This window comes from Protopterus annectens, chromosome 6.part0 (genome assembly GCF_019279795.1).
Source record: "Protopterus annectens isolate FY-2018-M chromosome 6.part0, PAN1.0, whole genome shotgun sequence".
Taxonomy (NCBI): Eukaryota; Metazoa; Chordata; order Ceratodontiformes; family Protopteridae; genus Protopterus; species Protopterus annectens.
The window spans coordinates 1,467,257,595-1,467,280,339 of NC_056737.1; the positions used below are offsets into that span (position 1 = coordinate 1,467,257,595).

Consider the following 22,745-nt stretch of genomic DNA (forward strand, 5'->3'; position numbering starts at 1 on the left):
TTATTCCTACTCTTACACTGTTGGTACCTGACTAGCATGCTGGGGAAAACTGGGATTCACTATCATTTCCCTCATTTGCATAGGATTGCCTGGTAATGCATAGTTACATGTCTCACACTGAGCCTCCCCCTTTAACAACCACAACTCACTGGCAATGTTGTCTTCTGCCTGCCATTGACTTGCATGGCAGAATAGTGATTTTAGTTAGAACGTTTATTTTAGGTTTATTTTATTTTCTCCTTGATCCCGTTTGCACACCGCTGCCCTACGTTTAAACAGCCGAGATCGGCTAAAAAAAATAAAAGTTGATTTTTTTATTTTTTATGTTGTTTGCAATCCCAATGGCCTTATACTTGGCCATTGGCATGTTTCCTGACTGATATGCAGCCTTTATTTGGAGCTGTCACGGCTCCGTTTTGGATTTTGCAGAAATGTACTCAGTTACTAACATTGCACTAGTCCTGCATGGCCGGTTTCTAGCTTTCTGGATCACAAATTCACCTAATTTGCATGTATTTCTCCTGCAAATGGGGTGATTTGCATACAGGGGCTTAGTCTGTGCAGGACTAGTGCAGGAGTGCTCGTGCAAACCCCTGCAGGTAATTCCTGGATCGCACGGCAGACATATTGCCTGCTACAGCTCCTGCACTGATCCTGCATGCCGTGAAAGGCATACAGAATCCGAGGGAAACATTTACACCAGCAGGCACTTTTTCAATTCAATTCAACAGAACACTGAATCATGATTTAATATACAAGAATTGTTATCTATTATGCAGTTAAGTATCCAGAAATCTAAAATGTTTAAGAGTACAAAATCATATATACATAAAACATTCTAATGCATTTTAATTGTGGTATTAACATAAATTAAAATAATTTGAAATGGGTGACTTGCCTGTTGTCATGATTTTAAAGAATTCTTTTTGGAAGTTTAAGGCATGACAGTGTGATTCTTCAAACTGCAAAAATAATGCAAATCACTACAAATAGCAATGAACAATGACAGTGAGTGTTGCATAACAAGAGTTTTTTGTTTCCTAGGGGGATGCCCTACGGCACCTGTCACTTTAGGGGACAGGGGGCCCACAACCTAGTTAGTTATATATGCTAACTTCCAGATCACTCTATCTTGAATAGAAGGGAATACTCTGAGACACAGAAATTTTGGAATTGGTATACATATTTTCCTGAATTCACCCTTAATTTCTGCAGTTCAGTGGATCACATTTTTTAAGCATTGTAAGCATGTTTAAGAATAATTAATGAGAGTTCTTGTATATTTAATTTCATGTCAGTGCTTTGTTCATTTTATTTGAAAAAACACATCCATGGTATGAAAGCTTATAATTTCTACTGATGATTTTCATTTAATTTAAAATTTGATGCCAGATTTTTTTTTCCTGTGCTGGGTCTTTTGTTGTAATAGAAATGTAATCTTCCTCAATAATGTTTCTTTTCATTCTATGAAGTATGGGTTGGGATACATAGACACATATCTTTCAACCACATAGAACAAGAAATCTGGACAAAGTCTAAAATAATGTGGGGACAAAGCCACCAAAAAAGGGACAGATTTCCAGTGTTGCTCTTGTAGACATAGAAAGTTGATAGAATAACAGGATAACAGGATATCTGCTACCATGCATTTTCTGAAAGAGATGAAATCTGAAACTAAAATTTATGTCATTATTTAATGACTTCAGCCTTCACTGATTTGCCAGAAAACTACAACTTTTATGAGAAAAAGTCTAAAAATATGACACAAAATCTGTACATTCTGTGAAAGTCTGGAAAGTTTGAGAGGTATGCATAGACAACAGTGTGGTAATACAACTCACAGGGTACAGAACAGCTGCATTGTACTGCATTGCCATTTAATGATTCATAGTCATACATGTCATAAACGGGAATGTGCATAACTATAAATTCCTAACCTGACCTCCTACTCATCTTGTCCTATGGAGAAGCATAGATCCTAGCAGACCAATCACACAGTCACAGACTCCCCCCACACAGAGTGGTAGACAGACAGACACACACATAAATGCACATGTACACATGTACACACACACACACACACACACACACACACACACACACACACACACACACACACACACACACACACACACACACACACACACACACACACACACACACACACACACACACACACACACACACACACACACACTAATAAACTCATGAACATGCAAAGACAGCTGTCATTCTGTATTTACATCAGGAACTGTCAGACAATGAAAGCTATGAAGACCATAGACACAATGTAGATCCTTTCTCTGCTCTACCTACTCACACATTCACACTGTCTAATAATAGAAAACACACAAACATAAACAGGCATACATCCTGCATAGATATCCTGACACTCATCCCAAACACACACAGACACATAGACACAGTCTTGTACACATGCACACATACATTAATCCAGCAATGGTACACTCTGAAACCACAATCTTACCATTCATACCAGCCACAGATCACTCCAGATGGCAGAAATACCTCCTCAACACACGTGAATATATGCTCACAATAAGCATTCATGAGCAAACAATCATAGACCCACTCATATGCTGTCTTTGTGCCTACACATGCAAAGACAGACACACACACACACACACACACACACACACACACACACACACACACACACACACACACACACACACACCATTACACATCATCATGCAGACACAATTTCCTGAAACGCATTCAACAATACTTAAATGCCTCAGAAATCTATTCAGGGAAAAACAGCTCTGCTTCCCCTGCACATATTGTCTCCACTATAATGCTTACCTGTTTGCATACTGCTCTTGAGGGTCTCTTACATATTATGAAAACTAAGATGTCTATAACAAGCAAGTTTATTAAATAACTGTCTCTGACTACCATGTTAAATCCAGCTTCTAAATTTTTGTTGCCCAGTAACACAACTCTGGGTAGCATATCTATAAATCTATATGTATATCTAGTTCAGTTGTCTCTGAATCAAGAGGTTGATTTTCCTTGCATTTCCCTGAGCCCTGGCCCACGGTACTGTATTTCATATCACTAAATCTCACTATTGGGTTTCTTACAGCATACAGAAAAAACTGCTCAGTAGATAAAGATGAACATATTCAAAAAGAAAATAAAATTGTGCAGCCTGAACACTCAAGTCACCGATAAGAAAAAAACTTTAATATATCACACAAGTTGAAATGCCTTTGTTCAGAGTTTCATCAGGTGCAAAACAAATTAAATAAAAAAATGAAGTTGCACAAATAACCTTAAAACAGTCACATGTTCATGATATATCGCTTCCATTGGTTAAAAATATATGTAAATCAAGTAAACCATGCTGCATTTAAAGACATCGACTATGTTTCTTTAAAATATGCTTCAGTGAGTTGTGTTCATTTGAGCCTGGAATATCATTTGCATAAAATAAGTTTATAAAATTGTATTCAAAAAATTCTGTCTTTATGCTGATATCACATATGTAGAAAGAAAGGCAGACAACATTGTGCCAGGTATACTAGGTGTACCAAAAATGTACAGAATGAAAAGGGACTATAATAGAAACAAAAATACTGTGACTTCTGCATGATACAAAAAACTATTCCATTATGACATGTGAATTGATCTTCCAGTGCAGAGCTTTGTTTTCTCTTTGATTAGGCGAATCTTAATAGTAAAAGTTTTGAAAGTTAAAACCAGAAAAGCAGCTAAATATAAACTTTCCTTTTCTGGTTATTAAGAAAAAGTCATCCAAGTAATCAGTCTGAAAAAGTGATAACATATAGGAATCCAGCAATTTAATCAAGTATTGTGGTTTAAAGATATTGAGTTGAGATATAATTAACTGCTGTCTGCAGTAGGGCGAGCTACAGAACAGTGTGAATATGGGCTCTAGATGATTGTCACTGTTACACTGACACCCCAACCCATGCATAAAAAATGGGAAAAAGGGTTTGTGGATGAATATCATTAACTACTGTATTGTCATAAGAATAAACATAATATGTCTGAATGTATGAGCCATATTGTCATAAGAATAAACATAATATATTTGAATGTATGAGCAATTGCAACTAACATTTACCATTCAGACTGAGAGCTACACATTTTCAAATTTTTAAGTTGTCTGCATGCTCTTTTTTTGTCTCTTTAATCTCTCACTTTGTTTGAAGAGCAGGAATAATTAAATATGCAGCAAGCTAAATAACTTAAAATTTACACTTTTTGGAGCAGTTTAGTATGTTGAAATCAAAGGCCAACTGGCGCTCTAATGACAAGTAAATCCATTTTGAATAATCTAATATATATATATATATATATATATATATATATATATATATATATATATATATATATATATATATATATATATATATAAACACACACATATATATATATATATGTGTGTGTGTGTATATATATATATATATATATATATATATATATATATATATATAGGTTCACTTTATCATTTCGAAATAGTGAAATCCCAAATTTCAGTATCCCAACATTATAAAGTCAAACCTTTAAAATCGCGAAAGTGCATAATCACGAATCCAAATATCTCCAATTCGCGGTTATGGCTTTACGGTAAGTTACGTGTGGTGTTGTGAGTGGATGGAGTCTGGTATTGTGTGTGGATTTAGGTGTAATTTAAGGTAAGTGAGTGTTTAGTAAGGGTTTTGTGTGGGAGTTTGAGTGTGTGTGAATGTGTTTGTCAATTGTACGTGTGGGTTAGGGTAGGCAGGTGAAAGTATGGGTATGTAAGTGTTGGATGTGTTGGTGTTTCATTATGTGTGATGTCTGTGTGTGTGCGAAGGACTGTAGAATGTGTGGGTGTGAGTTTCCTTTCTGTGTCTGTTTGTGCGATCTCGGAGTTAGAATATATAAGTGGGGGTGCAGGGGGTGCAACCCCCCACATGGTGGGTGCAGGGGGGCTTGCCCCCCTGCTTATATGTAGTGTATGTTGGTTTGTTCGTGTTTCTGTGTTTGTGTGGGTTTTGTTTGTTGTGGTGTGGGTTGGATTACGTATGTGTTGTGTGGTGTATGGTGTATTTCTGTTCATGATTTTGTGTTTTGTGATTTTGTAGTTTTGGGATTTGGGACGTTCAACTTTATGGTTTTGAAATACTGAAATTCGGGATTTCAGTAGTTATAAAGTGAACCCATACACACACACACACACACACACACACACACACACACACATACATATATATATATATATATATATATATATATATATATATATATATATATATTTTTTTTATTTCAACAACAAGACTGCCTTAGGAAATATTTTCAGAGATAATTTTTATCAAATAAGGTCATCAGTAAAAAAAGACAAACATTTACAACCACAGGCACTTTTTCAATTAAATTCAACAGAACACTGAATTATGATTTAATATACAATAATTATCTATTATGTAGTTAAGTATCCAGAAATCTACAATGTTTAAGAGTACAAAATCATATATATATACATATATATATATATATATATATATATATATATATATATATATATATATATATATATATAAAACATGTATTTTAATTGTGTTATTAGCATAAATTAAAATCATTTGAACTGGGTGACTTGCCCATTGTCATGGTTTTAAACAATTTTTTTGGAAGTTTAAGGCATGACATTGTGATTCTTCAAATTACCAAAATAATGCCTTTCACTACAAATAACTGAAAGTCACAGATCACAGCAGATGGCAGAAATCCCTCCCCAACACACACATGAATATACACTCACAATAAGAATTCATGAGCAAACAATCATAGACCCACTCACATACTGTCTTTGTGCCTGCACATGCACACACACACACACACACACACACACACACACACACACACACACACACACACACACACACACACACACACACACACAAAAACACCCATGCTTACATGTTGTAATGTAGACACACTTTTCTGAAACACATTCAATACTACTTAAATGCATCAGAAATCTATTCAGGGAAAGACAACTCTACTTTGCCTGCACGTATTGTCTCCACTTTAATTCACACCTGTATGCCACAGTGCTCTTCAGTGTCTCTTACATATTATGGAAACTAAGATGTCTATACTAAGCAAGTTTACTAAATGACTGTCTCTGACTGCCATGTTAAATCCAGCTCTAAATTTTTATTGTCCAGTAACACAACTCTGGGTAGCATATCAATAAATCTATATGTATATCTATATCTATTTATAAATATAAACAGACAAAACACACACACACACACCCACACACACACATGCGCACATGTGTGCCCCCGCGTGCACGCGCACACGCATGCATTGCATATCTATACATCTATAGATATAAATAAAAATGTGTGTGTGTGTGTGTGTGTGTGTGTGTGTGTGTGTGTGTGTGTGTGTGTGTGTGTGAGTGCACATGCTCGTGCATGTGTGCACGCTGTTCTCCACTCTCCCTACCAGCCATCAAGACTTAACATTTAATAAGCTGATTCATTCTTCAGTGGTGAGGAGTCTCATCATCTTCTGTGCTGAGAGCCATCCTGAGCAACAGTTTTTCAGGCAGATTTTTTTTGGTGGAGGGGGTTGTGATACTGCTGACATACTGATATTTTGTGTAAGTCCTTAACTCTTCTCTTTGTGGGGCATATGGCTATATGCATATTTATTTATCAATTTATTTATTTATTCACTTATTTATGTTACATATGTTTACCAGGAAAGTCCAACTGGATGCAATTACATTTTCAACAGAGGCCAGGGAGAAAAGCTCCACATTTACAACAGGACAATTGTACAAAATATCAAAACATTACAACAGAGAATTAACACATAAATATAGTGTAATAAATGCAAAGTTCTTAATACATCAGTTTTACATATATAGACTAAAGTTTATATACATGTCTAATAACAGAGGATACTGGTATATTGATCTACCAGAAACTTTATGTATGTGCATAACCACAGAGAGATAACACTGGTAAATAATGCTATATTATCCGGAGAGATAATTATAAAGAGAAAATAGACAAGTTACTAATTTAGAAAAGGTGCTGGACATTTTGAGGGCAGAGATTTAGTCAGACTAATTATTCAGAAGGAAAGGATGGTGTTGAGAAGATAAGAAGAATAGGGAATAGAAGATAGAGGAGTTAGACAGCGGGGGGGGGGGGGTTGCTCAAAGGAACTTGTAAGTTATTCAGGTTTGGTGCATAAACATAGTTTTGCATTCAATAAATGAGATTTCAGTATTTTATTAAACTGCAGAGCTTTTGCAGTTGTCTGTATATCTGTCAGAAATGAGTCCCAGATTTTGGCTATGCGTGTAGAATAGAGGGTATCTCCAGCTGCATTGTTGGATTTGGTAACTTTTAAGAAGGATTTATTATTTGAGCATAAAGACTGGCTACTAGTGTAGGGGAGTAGAAGATTTTGCAGAACAGGTGTTTTTTTTTCCAGGCTGGTTTAGAAGTGTTTGGGCCAAACTAAGTTGGTTATAAGTTAATAGCTGAGGTAGTTCTAGCCAGTTCCGCTGTCTGAGTGCAAGGCAATGGTGTAGTCTAAAGTTGGAATCTGTTGCAAACATTTCAGTCTTATTATAGCAGGTATCTAATTTTGCTAGATCTGCTTTTTAGGTTTGTCAGAATGGTGAGGTATATAGCAGTGTGGTGTGTTCTTGCATTGGTACCCTTTGTGTTATTAGTTAGGTATTGTCTATTTCTATAAATAGCACCATGTTTTTTATTTAGTTTCTTGACTGTCTGGGCTATGCGTAAGTCGAATTTCATAGTGTTGTCAGTAGCAACAACTAGATGTTCAGTCTGGGAAACAAGAGAGATGGTGGTATTGCTTGTAGTTGTGATCTTAAATGGAAGGAGGAGCTCTATAGTTCTAGTAGTTTGGAATATGATGACTCTGCTCTTGTTGGGGTTTAGAATAAGTTGAGCTTCAAAAACCACATTTCAACTGCAGAGAAGGACTGCTGTATTAGTCATTGTAACTGTCGGAGTGAGGATGCAGAGCATATTAATGTAGAATAATCTGCATATTGGACTAGAGAGGAATGTGGGGTAGCAGTGTGTGAATTGTTAGTGAAAAGTGTGAAAAGGAGGGGACCTAGAATGGTACCTTGTGGTTCACCTAGAGTAACGTTACCATTTTAAAGCTTGCTGGTGCCCTGTTAAGTACTCTTTGAACCAAGTAATTTTGGATAGACTAAGGTTTAGTTCTAAGAGTAATTATATAAGTTTGTTATGAAAGATGGTACCAAATGCTTTTAATAGATCTAGAAAGATGAAAGATACTGTTTTACCATTGTTCATATGTTGATTAATGATGTTTGTGAAAGTCATTAGGGCAAAAGAAGTGCTGTGGTAGGGCCGAAATCCATGTTGGGTTTTGGATAGCAGGTGGTTATCAAGGAGATACTGCATAATTTGTAAGTGGATGCATCTGTCTAGAACATGGGTTCACAAAGTGTGCACCGCAGTGCCCTGTGGTGCAGTGGCTTCCTCACAGGGGACCGCGAACTAATAAGCTTAGCCACAAAATAAATTGCAAACTAATAAGCTTAGTTAGTAAGCTTATTAGTTTGCACTTTATTGTGCGGCTGCTAGACAGGTAAATTTAAACCATCCATTCCCAAAGTCCTAATTTATTGTGATTCTACTTTGACGTAGCCTGATAACTGCATGCATGTGGCTCCTGTTAAAACATTTCTTATGCACTCTGCCATACCTTTTCATTCACGCATGCTGCTTTCCTCTCTTTAGTAAATGGATTTCACTTCCACAGATCAGCATGGCCTCTTCATTACTGCATTATATTTGACTGTCTCTCTTTATACGGTGCTAAGCAATGGCAAGCATTGAGTCTCATGACCAGGTAGTTAAATTAGCTTAGTCTGCATCACTGAGTGTGATTTAGTATATCTGTTCAGCATTTGTTATTTAATCAGGGCTATGTCTTTGATTATATTGTTTCTGTCTAAACTTGTTTTCCTAAATGATTGCTCTTAGTCATATAATTCTCTTGTCACAGTGTATAATTTATACAGCTGTACAACAAACTAAATGGTAGCATGGAGTCATATATCAATATGAAAGCTTTGTATTCTTTCCCTTACAGGTCTGCATCCTGGTGAAAAGGGGCTTTGGATCAGCTCAATTACCTGATCAACAAAGAGACGCAAACAAATAAATAGGTCAGTCCAACAAGGCATCAGGCAAAGTCTCTTCCTGGTTACAATGAGAACAAAGTTGTTCTGCATAATATTTATATTTCATTTCCCTCTTAACATCCAGTTCCCCTAAAGAAAGTCTCCACAAAAAAATCTACACACTCCAACCATCTCTGAAATCTGTTTCCTTCTAGCTATGCTCTGTTTAATATTTCCATCAGTATATCTCCCTGATCCTATTAAAAAGAAATTCACAAGATTTCTAAGAACAAATATCTTCTTATTTTAGGAAAAAAGCATCCAAAGAGAATCTCCAGTAACTAAATTTTCTTAAAAAAACTCCAACTGCTCTCTTATACATGAGGATCTCTTCCTTTTCTAACTCTTATCATGGAATGTAAAGCATAAAAAAACACAAAAAATATAAAAATAAAGAATGCAAAAAAGTACACGCTGGAGAAGCCCAACACTCACTCCTCTGCCTTATTACAAAGAACACCTCTTTTCACAGCATTTAAATGAGATTCACAAATTACTGAAAATGAAGTTAACTTTTTTTCCAATGTAGCAGGAAACAAGAAAATATTCTCCAAGTATGTTTGTTATTTATTTTTACCTAACTAACCCTTTTAATTAAAAAAAAATATATTAGCTATTTTGCAAAGTATACTTATTAGAATTTGACTGGGGAGGGTGCCTTGGGAAAACCTGGATTCAACAAGGGAGCCAAGAATCTAAAAAGTTTGGCAACCACTGGTCTAGAACTTTAGACAGGGGTGACAATATAGCTATTGGCCTGTAATTGGACAGTTCTAATGATTATCCCCCTTTATGTAGCGGAATGATATGTTAAATTCTTTAGATCGCAGGTACCTTTTGTTCAGATATGGATCGGTTTATAAAGATGGACACTGGGAAGGAAATGACATCAGCAGCCAAATTGAGATATCCAGCTGGTAGGCTATTAGCTGTTAGGGTTGTTGGTTTCAGTTTTTCAGTATTTTTTTTATAGTCTCTGTTTGCACAAGTTGGAAATGAAAGGTGCTGCTATCTGGACTTGCTGTGGGAATTTCTGTGAAGGTGGTGGAACAGTTATTATTTGTAAGGGCTGGTATGGACTCTGTGAAATACTTATTAAACTGCACAGCTATAAACCCTGAGCTGTTATTGCCTACAGTGGTGGGGGTACTGGTGTTGCCATTTTGTAGGATTTTATTAATAGTGGACCAAAACTTCTGTGGGTTGTTTAGATGTTTAGTTTGAATGTTTCGTAGTGATTAACCTTGACCTGTTTGATTTTATTTTTTAGATTTATTTCTAAGTTCTTGATATATCACTTGTGTTTTGCTTTTTTTGCCACACATTCCAAGCTTTATCTCTCTCTTCTAATAGTGATCTGGTGTATTTTGTTAACCATGGGACATAGCTGGCTTTTGCTATTATTGTTTTTGGGGGAGCTAGTCTATTCAGAATGTTTATGATGGCTAAGTTGAAGTATTTTATAGTTTTCTCTAGGGGGAGATGTTTCAGTGGTACCAACTTGCAGAGTTTAAGGGTGGATATGAAATTTTGAGTGTTGACGTTTTGTTCCTAATTTTGTGATAACTAATGAGTTTCACTGGATTTATTCTCTGCCTAAGTAAAAAAATTGGAAAATGAACATTGAGACTATCTCGAAGACAACCATCATGAAAAGACAGAGAAGGTCTGTTTGCTAATATCCAATCAAGGATGGATTGCATATTTAATGTTTTATCAATTCTAGAGAGAGTTTGTATGATTTGGGTGAAGCCATGGAGGTTTATGTGACTTGAAGGCTTTCAGGAGTTACAAGTATTCCAATCTATGTTGAAGTCTCCCATAATAATTGTTTTCTGGGGAAGAGAGTTTGAGGACCAGCAGAGAATGTGTTCTAGGGTGGAGATGTTACCTTCAGGTATATAGATTCCAACTTTGTTTAAGCATTTTTTTTTAGTTGATCTTATATTTTGTAAGGGTTACTTTTGCATCATCAAAGGCAGGAGCATTTTGTTGTAGGATCTCTAGAATAAAGTTACTTTTAAATTGAACTGCTATTCCCCTCCTTTGTTGTCCTTTCTATCCACCCTACACATGCTGTAACCTGGTGGTAGAATTTCATAGTTTCAGATTTTAACTGGTTTTCAGTAATCAGGGCAATGTCAGGAGAGTAATGAATGAGAGTGGTGTGAAGTTGTTGGGTTTTGTTAATGATACATATAATGTTTAAATTTAATAATAAGAGGTCAGATCCCTTCCGAAAGAGGTTTATTAAACTATAGCTGTCATACTGGGTTTTTTGTTGGAATGGTCTGGTGTCGAGGCCAGGGTTTGGATGGATATCTCAGCTAAAGGTTAACTGTGAGGTGATGTGTGATATAGTCTTGAGGAGTTTTACTATGATTGTGTCATATTTCATTGAGACATTTGGATTTTTTTATTGTGGTATTACAGTATAGGTAATCTAATCAATATAATAATTTTGTAGAGTGAGGGTGATATTTTAATATTTAAAGGTCTTATTTATGGTGGATGGGAAAATGGAGGTTCCTGGCCCATTAAGAATAATGTGGAATGAGGTGAGGTTTGCTGCTATTGTTAGGACTATTACAGTAGTAACATGGATGGGTTTTGATTTATTTGAATGTTAGTGATAGTAATTTTTTTGTAAATGTATTGCTGTATTGTAATAGTTGGGAGATATATTAGTTATAAGTATGGCTATCTTGTTATAGGGGAGGCTAGTAAAATGTAAAAGTGATGTAAATTAATTTGTTAGCTGGGTTGGGTAATAGCGCTTGTGGGTGTAGTTAGTTTAAAATAATGTTAGGCAAAGCAGGGGTAGGTGGGAAATGGGGGGTAGGGGAACAGAGTGAGTCTGAGTTCAGTGAGGGCTAATGGAGTGAGTAGAGCCAGATCATGGCATGCAGTAAAAGAAAAATTATTGGTTATCCAGGTTCATTTTAAACAAGTTATCTCATTTTCCAATTCGGAAACACTTTATTTAAAAAGTAAGGATTATTTCACTTGCTGGCGATTAGGGCCTTTTATTAACAAAAGTTACAGAGTAATTACTGCTTAGCCAGGGTTTATTATAGCAATAACCCACGCCTGGGTGTGGGTAATGCTGGATTTACCCACAGTTGGCATGGTTTGGTCCCGGCTAAGCCCGGACCAAACAAAGCCAACCGTGGGTAAATACAGCATTACCCACACCCAGAAGTGGGTTATTGCTATTATACCATGACATTATTTAAGAAAAGAAACTATTACTTTTCTTAAATAATGGCATAGTATAATGCCTGTTTACTGCCCTTCCGCAGATGTCTGGCATCCGCGGCAGTTCTGATGTACTGCGCACCTGTGCAGTACATCAGAGCTGTGGGCAAAAGCAACGAAGAAAGCAAGATCTCTGTTGCTTTTTTTTTACTGTTTTCGCTATGTTAAATGGGTTTAACATAGCGAGACAGTTTTAAAATAAGCAATGGACATGTCCGTTGCCTATTTTAAAACTGTCTCGCTATGTTAAACCCATGTAACATAGCAAAACAGTAAAAAAAGCAACGGCGATCTTGCTTTCTCCGTTGCTTTTTTTTTTAAAACCTGTCTCGCTATGTTAAATGGGTTTAGCATAGCGAGACAGCTTTAAAATAAGCAACGGAGATCTCTGTTGCTTATTTTAAAGCTGTCTCGCTATGTTAAACCCATTTAACATAGCGAGAGTGTTTAGTAGAGTTATACTAATGGAAAAAGCCCAGGCGACCGGACCTTTTTCCATTAGTATAACTCGATTTACAATGTGCACGCTGGCCAATCAGCGTGTACGTTTTGGGGGGGGGTCATGGTATAATAGAGTATATTCAGTTACTATAGCCTTTTCCAGCAGCTGGATTACATGAATATGATTATTTTCTATGTGCTACTTGTATTTATGTTTAAATGTAGGTTTATTAGGTTAGGTAGTATCCTGGAAAAAGTGTTGGAGCTGATGACCCAGGCAATGTGCTCATTAGATACACTTCAACCCTTTTAGAGATTTTTCTAGTTTAGTTAAAATTAAACCCCCTTAACAGCTGATCTACACTATTTTCAGGTGGTTCTCCTTCTTGCCCAAGTATCTGTGAGGTCCCGGATGCTTGTTTGGAGTATGTGGACACCATTAATGTGTCACAGGGTAGGTTAAGTGATTCAGACGTGAATGAAATAAAAATGTTGAAAGCAAAAACAGGATTCGGGAGATACCTGGAGAAAGGTTATTTCCAGTATACAGCACACGTTTTGCAGTTCTTGCCTATATTCTATATTCACATTCCTTTAAAGAAACAAAAGGCGCAGCTTAAAATCTTACTAAAGTAAGTACCAAGTGCTAACATTACATATCACCGGTACAACTAAGTCTCCACTAATTAGATGCCAATATCTTTTTACTCTCAAAGCAGTTTAAAATAACTATCATTTTTAAGAACAAAAAGGTTTATGCAGATTAAAGTCTTAATATAATACATCCCGCAATGTGAACATTTCAGAACTCCAGTAAACAATAGTGTGACTATGACCACAGTAATAGGATGTCAGAAACTTTTTTACAGTCAAAGTTTAAAAATCAATATTGTTTTTGAGGAAAACATTTATTTAACTTAAACTCTACTACACTCAGTCCCTTAATACAACCATTACAAAATGCCAGTAGACAATCAAACAGTGCAGCTATGTCTACAGCAATTCATTAGCGTACAATTGTTTCATTATTTAATGTAAACAGATATTTTTTTCTCCCTTAAATGTCTTCAAAATCCAGTATTTTATAATTACAAAGCCAGAATATTTATTAAAAGTTACCTGATAGCAAAGTACACATGCCATGGGTCCAGACAGCATGAAGAAACTTTTCAAAATGGCTGCAGTTTATCCAGAAGTTAAAGTAAACTCACGCTAAATGGGAGGGTGAATAGCAGCTACAGGACCAGTAAGGTTCAAATTAAAGAGTCATGTCATGGCATGCAGTAAAAGAAAAACTTTATTATTTAAAAAGTAAGGATTATTTCACTTGCTGGTGATTAGAGCCTTTTATTAACAAAAGTTACAGCGTAATTACTGCTTAGCCAGGGTTTATTAGAGTATAGTCAGTTACAATATCCTTTTACAGCAGCTGGATTACATGAGTGTGACATTTTACATGCTACTTATATTTACAGCTACATATATGTTTATTAGGTTAGGTAGTGGCCTGGAAAACCTGTTTGAGCTGCTGACCCATGCAATGTACTCACTAGATACACTTCAAGCTTTTTAGAGATTTCTCTAGTTTAGTTAAAATAATATTCCCTAACAGCTGAGCTTCACTATTTTCAGGTGTTTTTCCTTCTTGCATAACTATATGTGAGGTCATGGATGCTTGTTTGGAGTATGTGGCTGCAATTAATGTATTTCAGGGTAGCTTATGTGATTCAGATGTGACTGTTAGTGAAGCACACATGCTGTGGGTCTGGAGAGCATGGATGAACTTTTCAAAATGGCACAGATACCTCTACAGGTGCCTTCACAAGACAAACAGTAGTTGTCATTTGATCTGGATCTACAGACCATGAGCTCCCTGTCCACTGTAGAGTCCAGATTCATAGTGCTGAGGCATGGGTCGTAACACCTAAGATTATGTAGATCATTGGTAAGACAACATAAGTGACAATTGTGGGCATATGGCATGCCATTCCTGGTTGTGGGTGTTTTCCAAGTCATGTGCTCTGATGCTTCTTTGTCTCAGCACTTGGAATGCTAGAATGCCTCACCAAGGTACTCATGCATATGGCCTGTCACCCTCTGGTCATAGGCATTATCTAGTTCTTGGATGACACTGCTCATTAGCTTCAGCACATGGCATGTCCTGTTAAGGTGCATATGTATGGACTCAGATTTCTCCCTTTTCCTGCCAAAGACTGCATTCAGAGCTAACACTGCAAGGCAACACAGTACACACCACCAACAGCTCTGTCATGGCAGCTCAGCCCCATCAATAGAATGTATGATATTGGTCTCTGCAACATCTCAGAGTATAAGGCTACCATATTCGCCTACCATGAATCTAACCCATTTTATAGTATTACAGTCATGTGTCACTGTATCACACCCACCTTCACAAGACTGTATCTAACCCACCCACTGGTGATGTCTGATGCACAGCATGGCCAGTCTATGTACTATTCTGTGTGCCATTGGTATGATATCTAATGCAAAATTTTATTCTGCACTATCTAGTGGTGGACTAGATATTGCCTTATCACTTTTGTTGTAGTGTTTTGTGTCTATGTTTGATGATGTTGTGTTACTGGATGTCCCTTCCCTAACTCTTTACTCTGTCCTTCTGCTGTTGCAATGATGTATATGGAACTCCATCCATGATGCTGACCTGCTGCTCCAACTATTTGAGGAATATCATGGCATGTCCTACACATAACTTATAGCAGATATCTGGGCTGTATTGCAGTGCCCCTCTTGAGATGTCTGGATATCAAAAACACATTTTCAGCAGTCTGAATGTATGCTTTGCTATATTTCAAATTTCTAGAGGGAATACATTACAGGCCTGAAAGTTACATATGGAAGTGGTTATCAGCCAGGGGTCTAAAGCATATTCAACATCGTCTACAAAACATACCAATCATTAAACAGCATGTTATATAGATATATATCTATATATATATGTATATATATATATATATATATATATATATATATATCTATATATATATATCTATATATATATATATATATATATATATGTGTGTGTGTGTGTGTGTGTGTGTGTGTGTATGTATATATATATATATAAATATATTTATATATATATATATATATATATATATATGTGTGTGTGTGTCTGTATATATATATATATATATATATATATATATATAGTGTGTGTCTGTGTGTGTGTGTGTGTGTGTGTGTGTGTGTGTGTGTGTGTGTGTGTCTGTGTGTGTATATATTTATATATATATATATATATATATTTATATCCATATATATATATATATATATATATATATATATATATATATATACATGGGTCCCCTTCAGTCGACCGTCGATGAAATTTATACAGTTTGAACCACATATGGCTGAGACCATATGTTCGAACTTGTAAAAGTTCGATCGGACTGAATGGAGATCTCCGTACAGAGTGGAAAGGAAATATTTCCCATTTCCGCAGTAGTGCGATCTCGGACTTGGTATATTTAAGTAAGGGAGGTGTGGGGATGCCTCCCTGCTATAGACGTTTTTGTGTTTTTGTTTTATGTGTTTTTATTTCAGTGTTCAAACTTTTAAGAGTTCGAACATATGATCTCGGTCATATGTGGTTCGAACTTGTAAAAGTTCAATCTACTGAAGTAGATATATATATATATATATATATATATATATATATATATATATATATAGATATATATATATATATATATATGTATGTATATATATATATATATATATATATATATATATACATATTTGTGTGTTATATATATATATGTGTGTGTGTGTGTGTGTGTGTGTGTGTGTGTGTGTGTGTGTGTGTGTGTGTGTGTGTGTGAGATTATGTATAAATATATATATATATATATATATATATAAAAAATATATTTATATATATATATATATATATATATATATATATATATATATAGTTTCACTTTATAATCATGAAATACTAAAATGTCGAATTTTAGTATTTCGAGACTATAAAGTCAAAAGTGCAGTTACGCGAAACTGCATTATACTGAGTTCGGAAATGTCGAGTCTGCCATTGTATTTTCACGTTCATGACATACAATGTGGTTTGTGGATTTAGCTGGTAATTCAGGTAAGTGGTGTTCTTGTAAGGGTATCGGGTAGGGATTTTAGTGTGTGTGTGTGTGTGTGTGTGTGTGTGTGTGTGTGTGTGTGTGTGTGTGTGTGTGTGTATGTGTAGTGGTGAGTTTTTGTGTTTAGTGCGACCTCAGAGTTAGTATATATATATATATATATATATATATATATATATATATATATATATATATATATATACATGGGTCCCCTTCAGTCGACCGTCGATGAAACGTTTATAAGTTTGAACCACATATGGCTGAGACCATATGTTCGAACTTGTAAAAGTTCGATCGGACTGAATGGAGATCTCCGTACAGAGTGGAAAGGAAATATTTCCCATTTCCGCAATGTAGTGCGATCTCGGACTTGGTATATTTAAGTAAGGGAGGTGTGGGGGATGCCTCCCTGCTATAGACGTTTTTTTTGTGTTTTTTTGTTTTATGTGTTTTTATTTCAGTGTTCAAACTTTTAAGAGTTTGAACATACGATCTCGGCCATATGTGGTTCGAACTTGTAAAAGTTCAATCTACTAAAGTAGATCTATATATATATATATATATATATATATATATATATATATATATATATATATATATATATATATGTATGTATATATATATATATATATATATATATATACATATATACATATTTGTGTGTTATATATATATGTATGTGTGTGTGTGTGTGTGTGTGTGTGATTATGTCTAACTATCTATAAATATATAACTATATATATATATATATATATATATATATATATATATATATATATATATATATATATATATATATATATATATATATATATAGTTTCACTTTATAATCATGAAATGCTAAAATGTCGAATTTTAGTATTTCGAGACTATAAAGTCAAAAGTGCAGTTATGCGAAACTGCATTATACTGAGCTCAGAAATGTCGAATCTGCCATTGTGTTTTCACGTTCATGACATACGATGTGGTTGGTGGATTTAGCTGGTAATTCAGGTAAATGGTGTTCTTGTAAGGGTATCGGGTAGGGATTTTAGTGTGTGTGTGTGTGTGTGTGTGTGTGTGTGTGTGTGTGTGTGTGTGTGTGTGTGTGTGTGTATGTGTAGTGGTGAGTTTTTGTGTTTAGTGCGACCTCAGAGTTAGTATATATATATATATATATATATATATATATATATATATATATATATATATATAAAAATAAGGGGATGCAGGGGGCCTTGTCACCCCGCTTTTAGCAAGGATGTTTGTGTGTGTGTTAGTTTTGTTTTGTTTGTGTGTGTTGGTTTGGTTCATTGTAGTGTCAGCAGGTAGGTATATTTGTGTTTATGTGGTGTAGTGTTTTGTTTATGTTACGCTAGTGGTTTTAAATTTTGCATTTTTTTAGTTTCAGTTTTGTGGGTTTTCGGCTTTATAGTCTCGAGATACTGAAATTCAATATTTCAGTATTTTGAGATTATACGTGAATCCATATATATGCACTGCACCTTGGTTTCTTGGAAATGTGTGTATACACATTTCTATATATTACATATGTCCGCCTAAAACTGGATGACCTTGTGGGATGTCCACTCAGAAAAAGTGGTGATAAAGGTGAGATGTTTGCCAAAGGTGGTGCACAGTCACATTACAAATAATGCTCAAGGCATTGCAGTCCACCAGACAATTCAAGGAGTGGAAGCCCAGGAGTTATACTGCAGACCACTGAACCAGGTGGGGTTTTAAAAGCAATATGTGTACAATCTATGACTGCCAGGCTCCCATGGTAATGGGTTATGTCATAAAAGATATACATGGTGGTGGTTCACTCCTTCTTTGTTCTAGGAAACAAGATATGATCCTTCATGTATTATTGCTTGATATCAAGGCATTGATTTACGACTCGACAGTGATATTCCTAACATGTCTCTCAAAGGTCACTGTAAGTTCTCAATAGCTATGATGGTTAAAGCAACACATACATTTGTATCCTTGGATATATGCATACCAGTTATTTCCCTTGATTCAAGTCCATCTAGGTATCTTATAGTAATTCTGTCCATCCAAAAATAATCCATAAAGTGTTGGTCTGTGAATCAGTGGTATCTCAGACACTGGTTGTTCTCCATCCATTGGTATGGAGGGTTATGACTCAACTCATGGAAGACATTGGTCCTGATGGCAGCTGCCAGCACATGTTGCTGTGCTGCTACTGTTTTTTCTCATGTCGCTCCTGCTGTACAGCAAACATTACTATGTCAAAAAATGGGTATTTATTGTGGTACAGTGCACCTGATTAATATATTTTTCAAGTAGTCCACTATTTATGGTTGTTACATTTGCAGAATCTATGTGGCTTATTGTATGGCATTCCATGATGTCCGTGTCATTATGCAGCTATTACCTTGCATTGCGCACTGTGATATTTTGCCCTTTCTGCCTCCATTCTATCTGTGTCCACGTACCATACATTGTCACTTCCTGTGCTAATTGTGCTGCACTTACCACACATTGCCACTTCCTGTGCTAATTGTGCTGCACACACCACACATTGTCACTACCTGTGCTAATTGTGCTGCACTTACCACACATTGCCACTTCCTGTGCTAATTGCGCTGCACACACCACACATTGTCACTACCTGTGCTAACTGTGCTGCACAGTTCAATAACTTTCTATGGATCCTGGCCACCATCCCTTCTTCAAAGATCACTGATCACATTACATCACATTTATTTCTGAATTACTCTTGTAACGATTGCCTTCTTTTCAAAGGGATATTTAACGAATAAAAATGTGATCTTTTTTACATAAAGTAAAAATTTTCTTCTGTGTTACATCACTCTTACCAAGGATATAAAAGGACAGTCAAATAAATTTAATACTAAGTTAATGATAATGTTCTAAACAAGTTTAACACAGTTAAAATGCCTGATATTTGACAGGAAAGCATACTTGAAGGAAAATATGTTTCTTGCATTTTCACACCAAGCTTATTACTTAGAATTAAACTTCATAAAATGCTAACCACAATGTTTTTCATCAGCTCCATCTTCACAGTCATTTTGACCATCACATAGCCAAGCATTTGAAATACATCTTCCACTGGGACATGCAAAGAAATTCCCTTCACATTTCCGTTTATGTGGACCTGCAAAGACAGCCAACAGTAATACAGAAATAATTAGTTTTAGATCAGATAAGTAGAAGATGCAATATGAGGCACTTTTAAAAATTCTGTGAAGTATGTGCTTGTAAAGTTGGCATGCACTTAATTTGAAGTGTTTCAGAGTTTTCTTTTCTTTCTTTCTTCAGTCATAATACTTTACGTTAACACAACATTTTTGTGCAAATTGCAAAATACAAATGGTAGATAGTGACAGAATTTGTCACAGTGGCACAACTTTCACTTTACTGAATCGCTGAGTTGAGCCTCAGATCCTTTTTGCATTTCACAGTCGTGCATATTCACATAAGAGCAACATAATGGACTGCTCACGTGAGTAGTCTCTGTTCCTGTGCTACTTTACACCACACAACAGAAAAATGACAGAACCCACCCATCACCCATGGCACACACACATGCACACTATTAGACAGTTATTTTAACAGCCATCAAAGTACCTGACATGGACCAAGATTTGACAGCTATTTTGGCAGCAGTCAAACTCTCAGTTAAATCCTAGGGGATAGAGACATCTGTGACTATACTAGTGACTGTCAAGGTGCAGAGGCTTTAAACAGTTTGACAGAGTGCCCCAAAATTGCATGACCACTAGATATTTCTCAAAGGTACACATAAGTATCAGGCAGAGAGCAAGGAGGTAGCACCTGCAGATAAGTCTTTATTAAAAAAAAAAAAAGAATTCAACTAGTAAAACAAGAGAGTATTGCAACAGTCAATGAAATGGTTCACTCTCGGCTTACTTTATTGTAAAAAAATATATACGTAAGACTTATATTAATCACTTTTGTCCTAACAGCAAGGACTGCATCAGAATCAATTAAAACCCAGACTTCCACAGTTTAAATACATATCAAGTAAACAAATCAATACTTTGCACTGTGTCAAATGTACTGTGCTGTGCAAGTCTTACATGAATGTTTTTTTTTTTTTTGCATTATGGCATAATAACTACCTCAAAGACTGAAGGACTAATATCTTAAAACAAGGTTTACCAAGAAATGTTTTGTTCACAGATATGGGCTTTGCACAAAAATACAGGAATTATGCAGCAAAAATATTACTCTTGTGTATAGATGGATTAGTATGACATAAGTAAAAATTTTTAAAGCAGACTTTTATCATTTTAAAGGATTATTTTGTTGTAACTAACAAGATTTGGAAATGAGGATCCCTACAGGTATTTAATTATAAACTGGAGAAATTGGAAACGTCAGTAATTCATAACATTCTATGTTATTCATATGTAATATTCTCCTCGAGATGGATCATTCCTTATCTTGCAGTCCTTCATTGAAATGGCTTAAAGAAAATTAAAATAAAAGTGGAAAACAATAAGCATCACAATGCACTCAACACAGAGGTTGCCACAAGATGCAACAATAATATAGTTTTAATTTCTGTAACATTAAAAATGCATTTTATTTAGGTATCCCTCTTAAAGGTAAAACAAGGATGCAGCATCAGTCTCTCATAAGAGTATAGGTGTTACAGCAACGTTGTTTCCAATATAATGAGAAAAACAAACATCATTAATGTTTTTGTTCCAGATGCAAATGGTAAGTTAACCACATCTGAGACATTGCTTGCCTACAGTGTTTGCCAGATTTGCAAATTCTATACTCTGCCTACACGTTTTAACATCTATCTCTTTTCCAGATCTGTCTTGCATACTCTTTCAATATGTACTCCATAATAACACACCAACATATTTCAAAATTCTGTGTACATACATAATTATTGTGATTATCAATGACACCCTTTAATCCTCTAGCCTGCCCAGCTGAATAGCTGTCAAAAGTAAGTAAAGCACTGCTGTCCTTCTTCATGCAGAGACAATTACCAATGATATTTTTATGCAAAAGTTACCACTAAATACAAGTCCTCTCAGTCCATTATCAAATCTTTATACAAACATATCAGCACTAGTTATTGCTGCTTCTTTAAACGTTCTTTCTATAACTTAGCAACATCTACTCAAATTTAAGTGTATGTGCTTAACCATTCAAAGCTCTCAGAAATATTTTTGACAGTGCTGCGTTGTTGACATTATCACTTGTTGGCATGAAAGACTAAAATAAACAAAAGTCCAAGGCACTCCAAATGTAAACAGATAAACTCGAAAACGAATGCCCAGAGTCAAGACAAGAACCCAGTTGCAGCTCCATTCAGTTTATTGGCAAAATCTCAATACACCATTAACGCTTTTCTATTCCACATGCAAAATCGCGTTTTCGTCCTGACAACATAGGACTTCATCAGATGAATGCTTCCTACCCAATTGATGCTTAAATACTTTAATTAAAACATTTAATTGGGGTCCAGATGCATACCTCCTGCATGTACAATGCGATAGCTGTTATGTTGTAGATTTGTTTTGCTTTTCAGCTGGCAGTACTTCTGACTTAACACGCGTCGAAGAACAGTGATAACTCTCAACCACTTAGCGCTGGAATTCTGCACAAAGTCAAAAATAATACTGCATGAAGTCCCAAAA

The 22,745-nt window shown here is 35.6% G+C and overlaps 1 protein-coding gene across 1 annotated transcript in view; it reads right to left on the minus strand.

Moving 5' to 3' along the window:
• Positions 1-22,745, minus strand: part of LRP1B (LDL receptor related protein 1B) — a gene marked incomplete at its 5' end in the record, with an annotated part of 5,941,474 nt that overhangs the window by 2,252,356 nt on the left and 3,666,373 nt on the right. Inside the window, one exon of the mRNA XM_044073672.1 lies at positions 20,093-20,215. Within this exon, the coding sequence (XP_043929607.1) occupies positions 20,093-20,215 (123 nt within the window). The remainder of the gene's footprint in view (positions 1-20,092; positions 20,216-22,745) is intronic.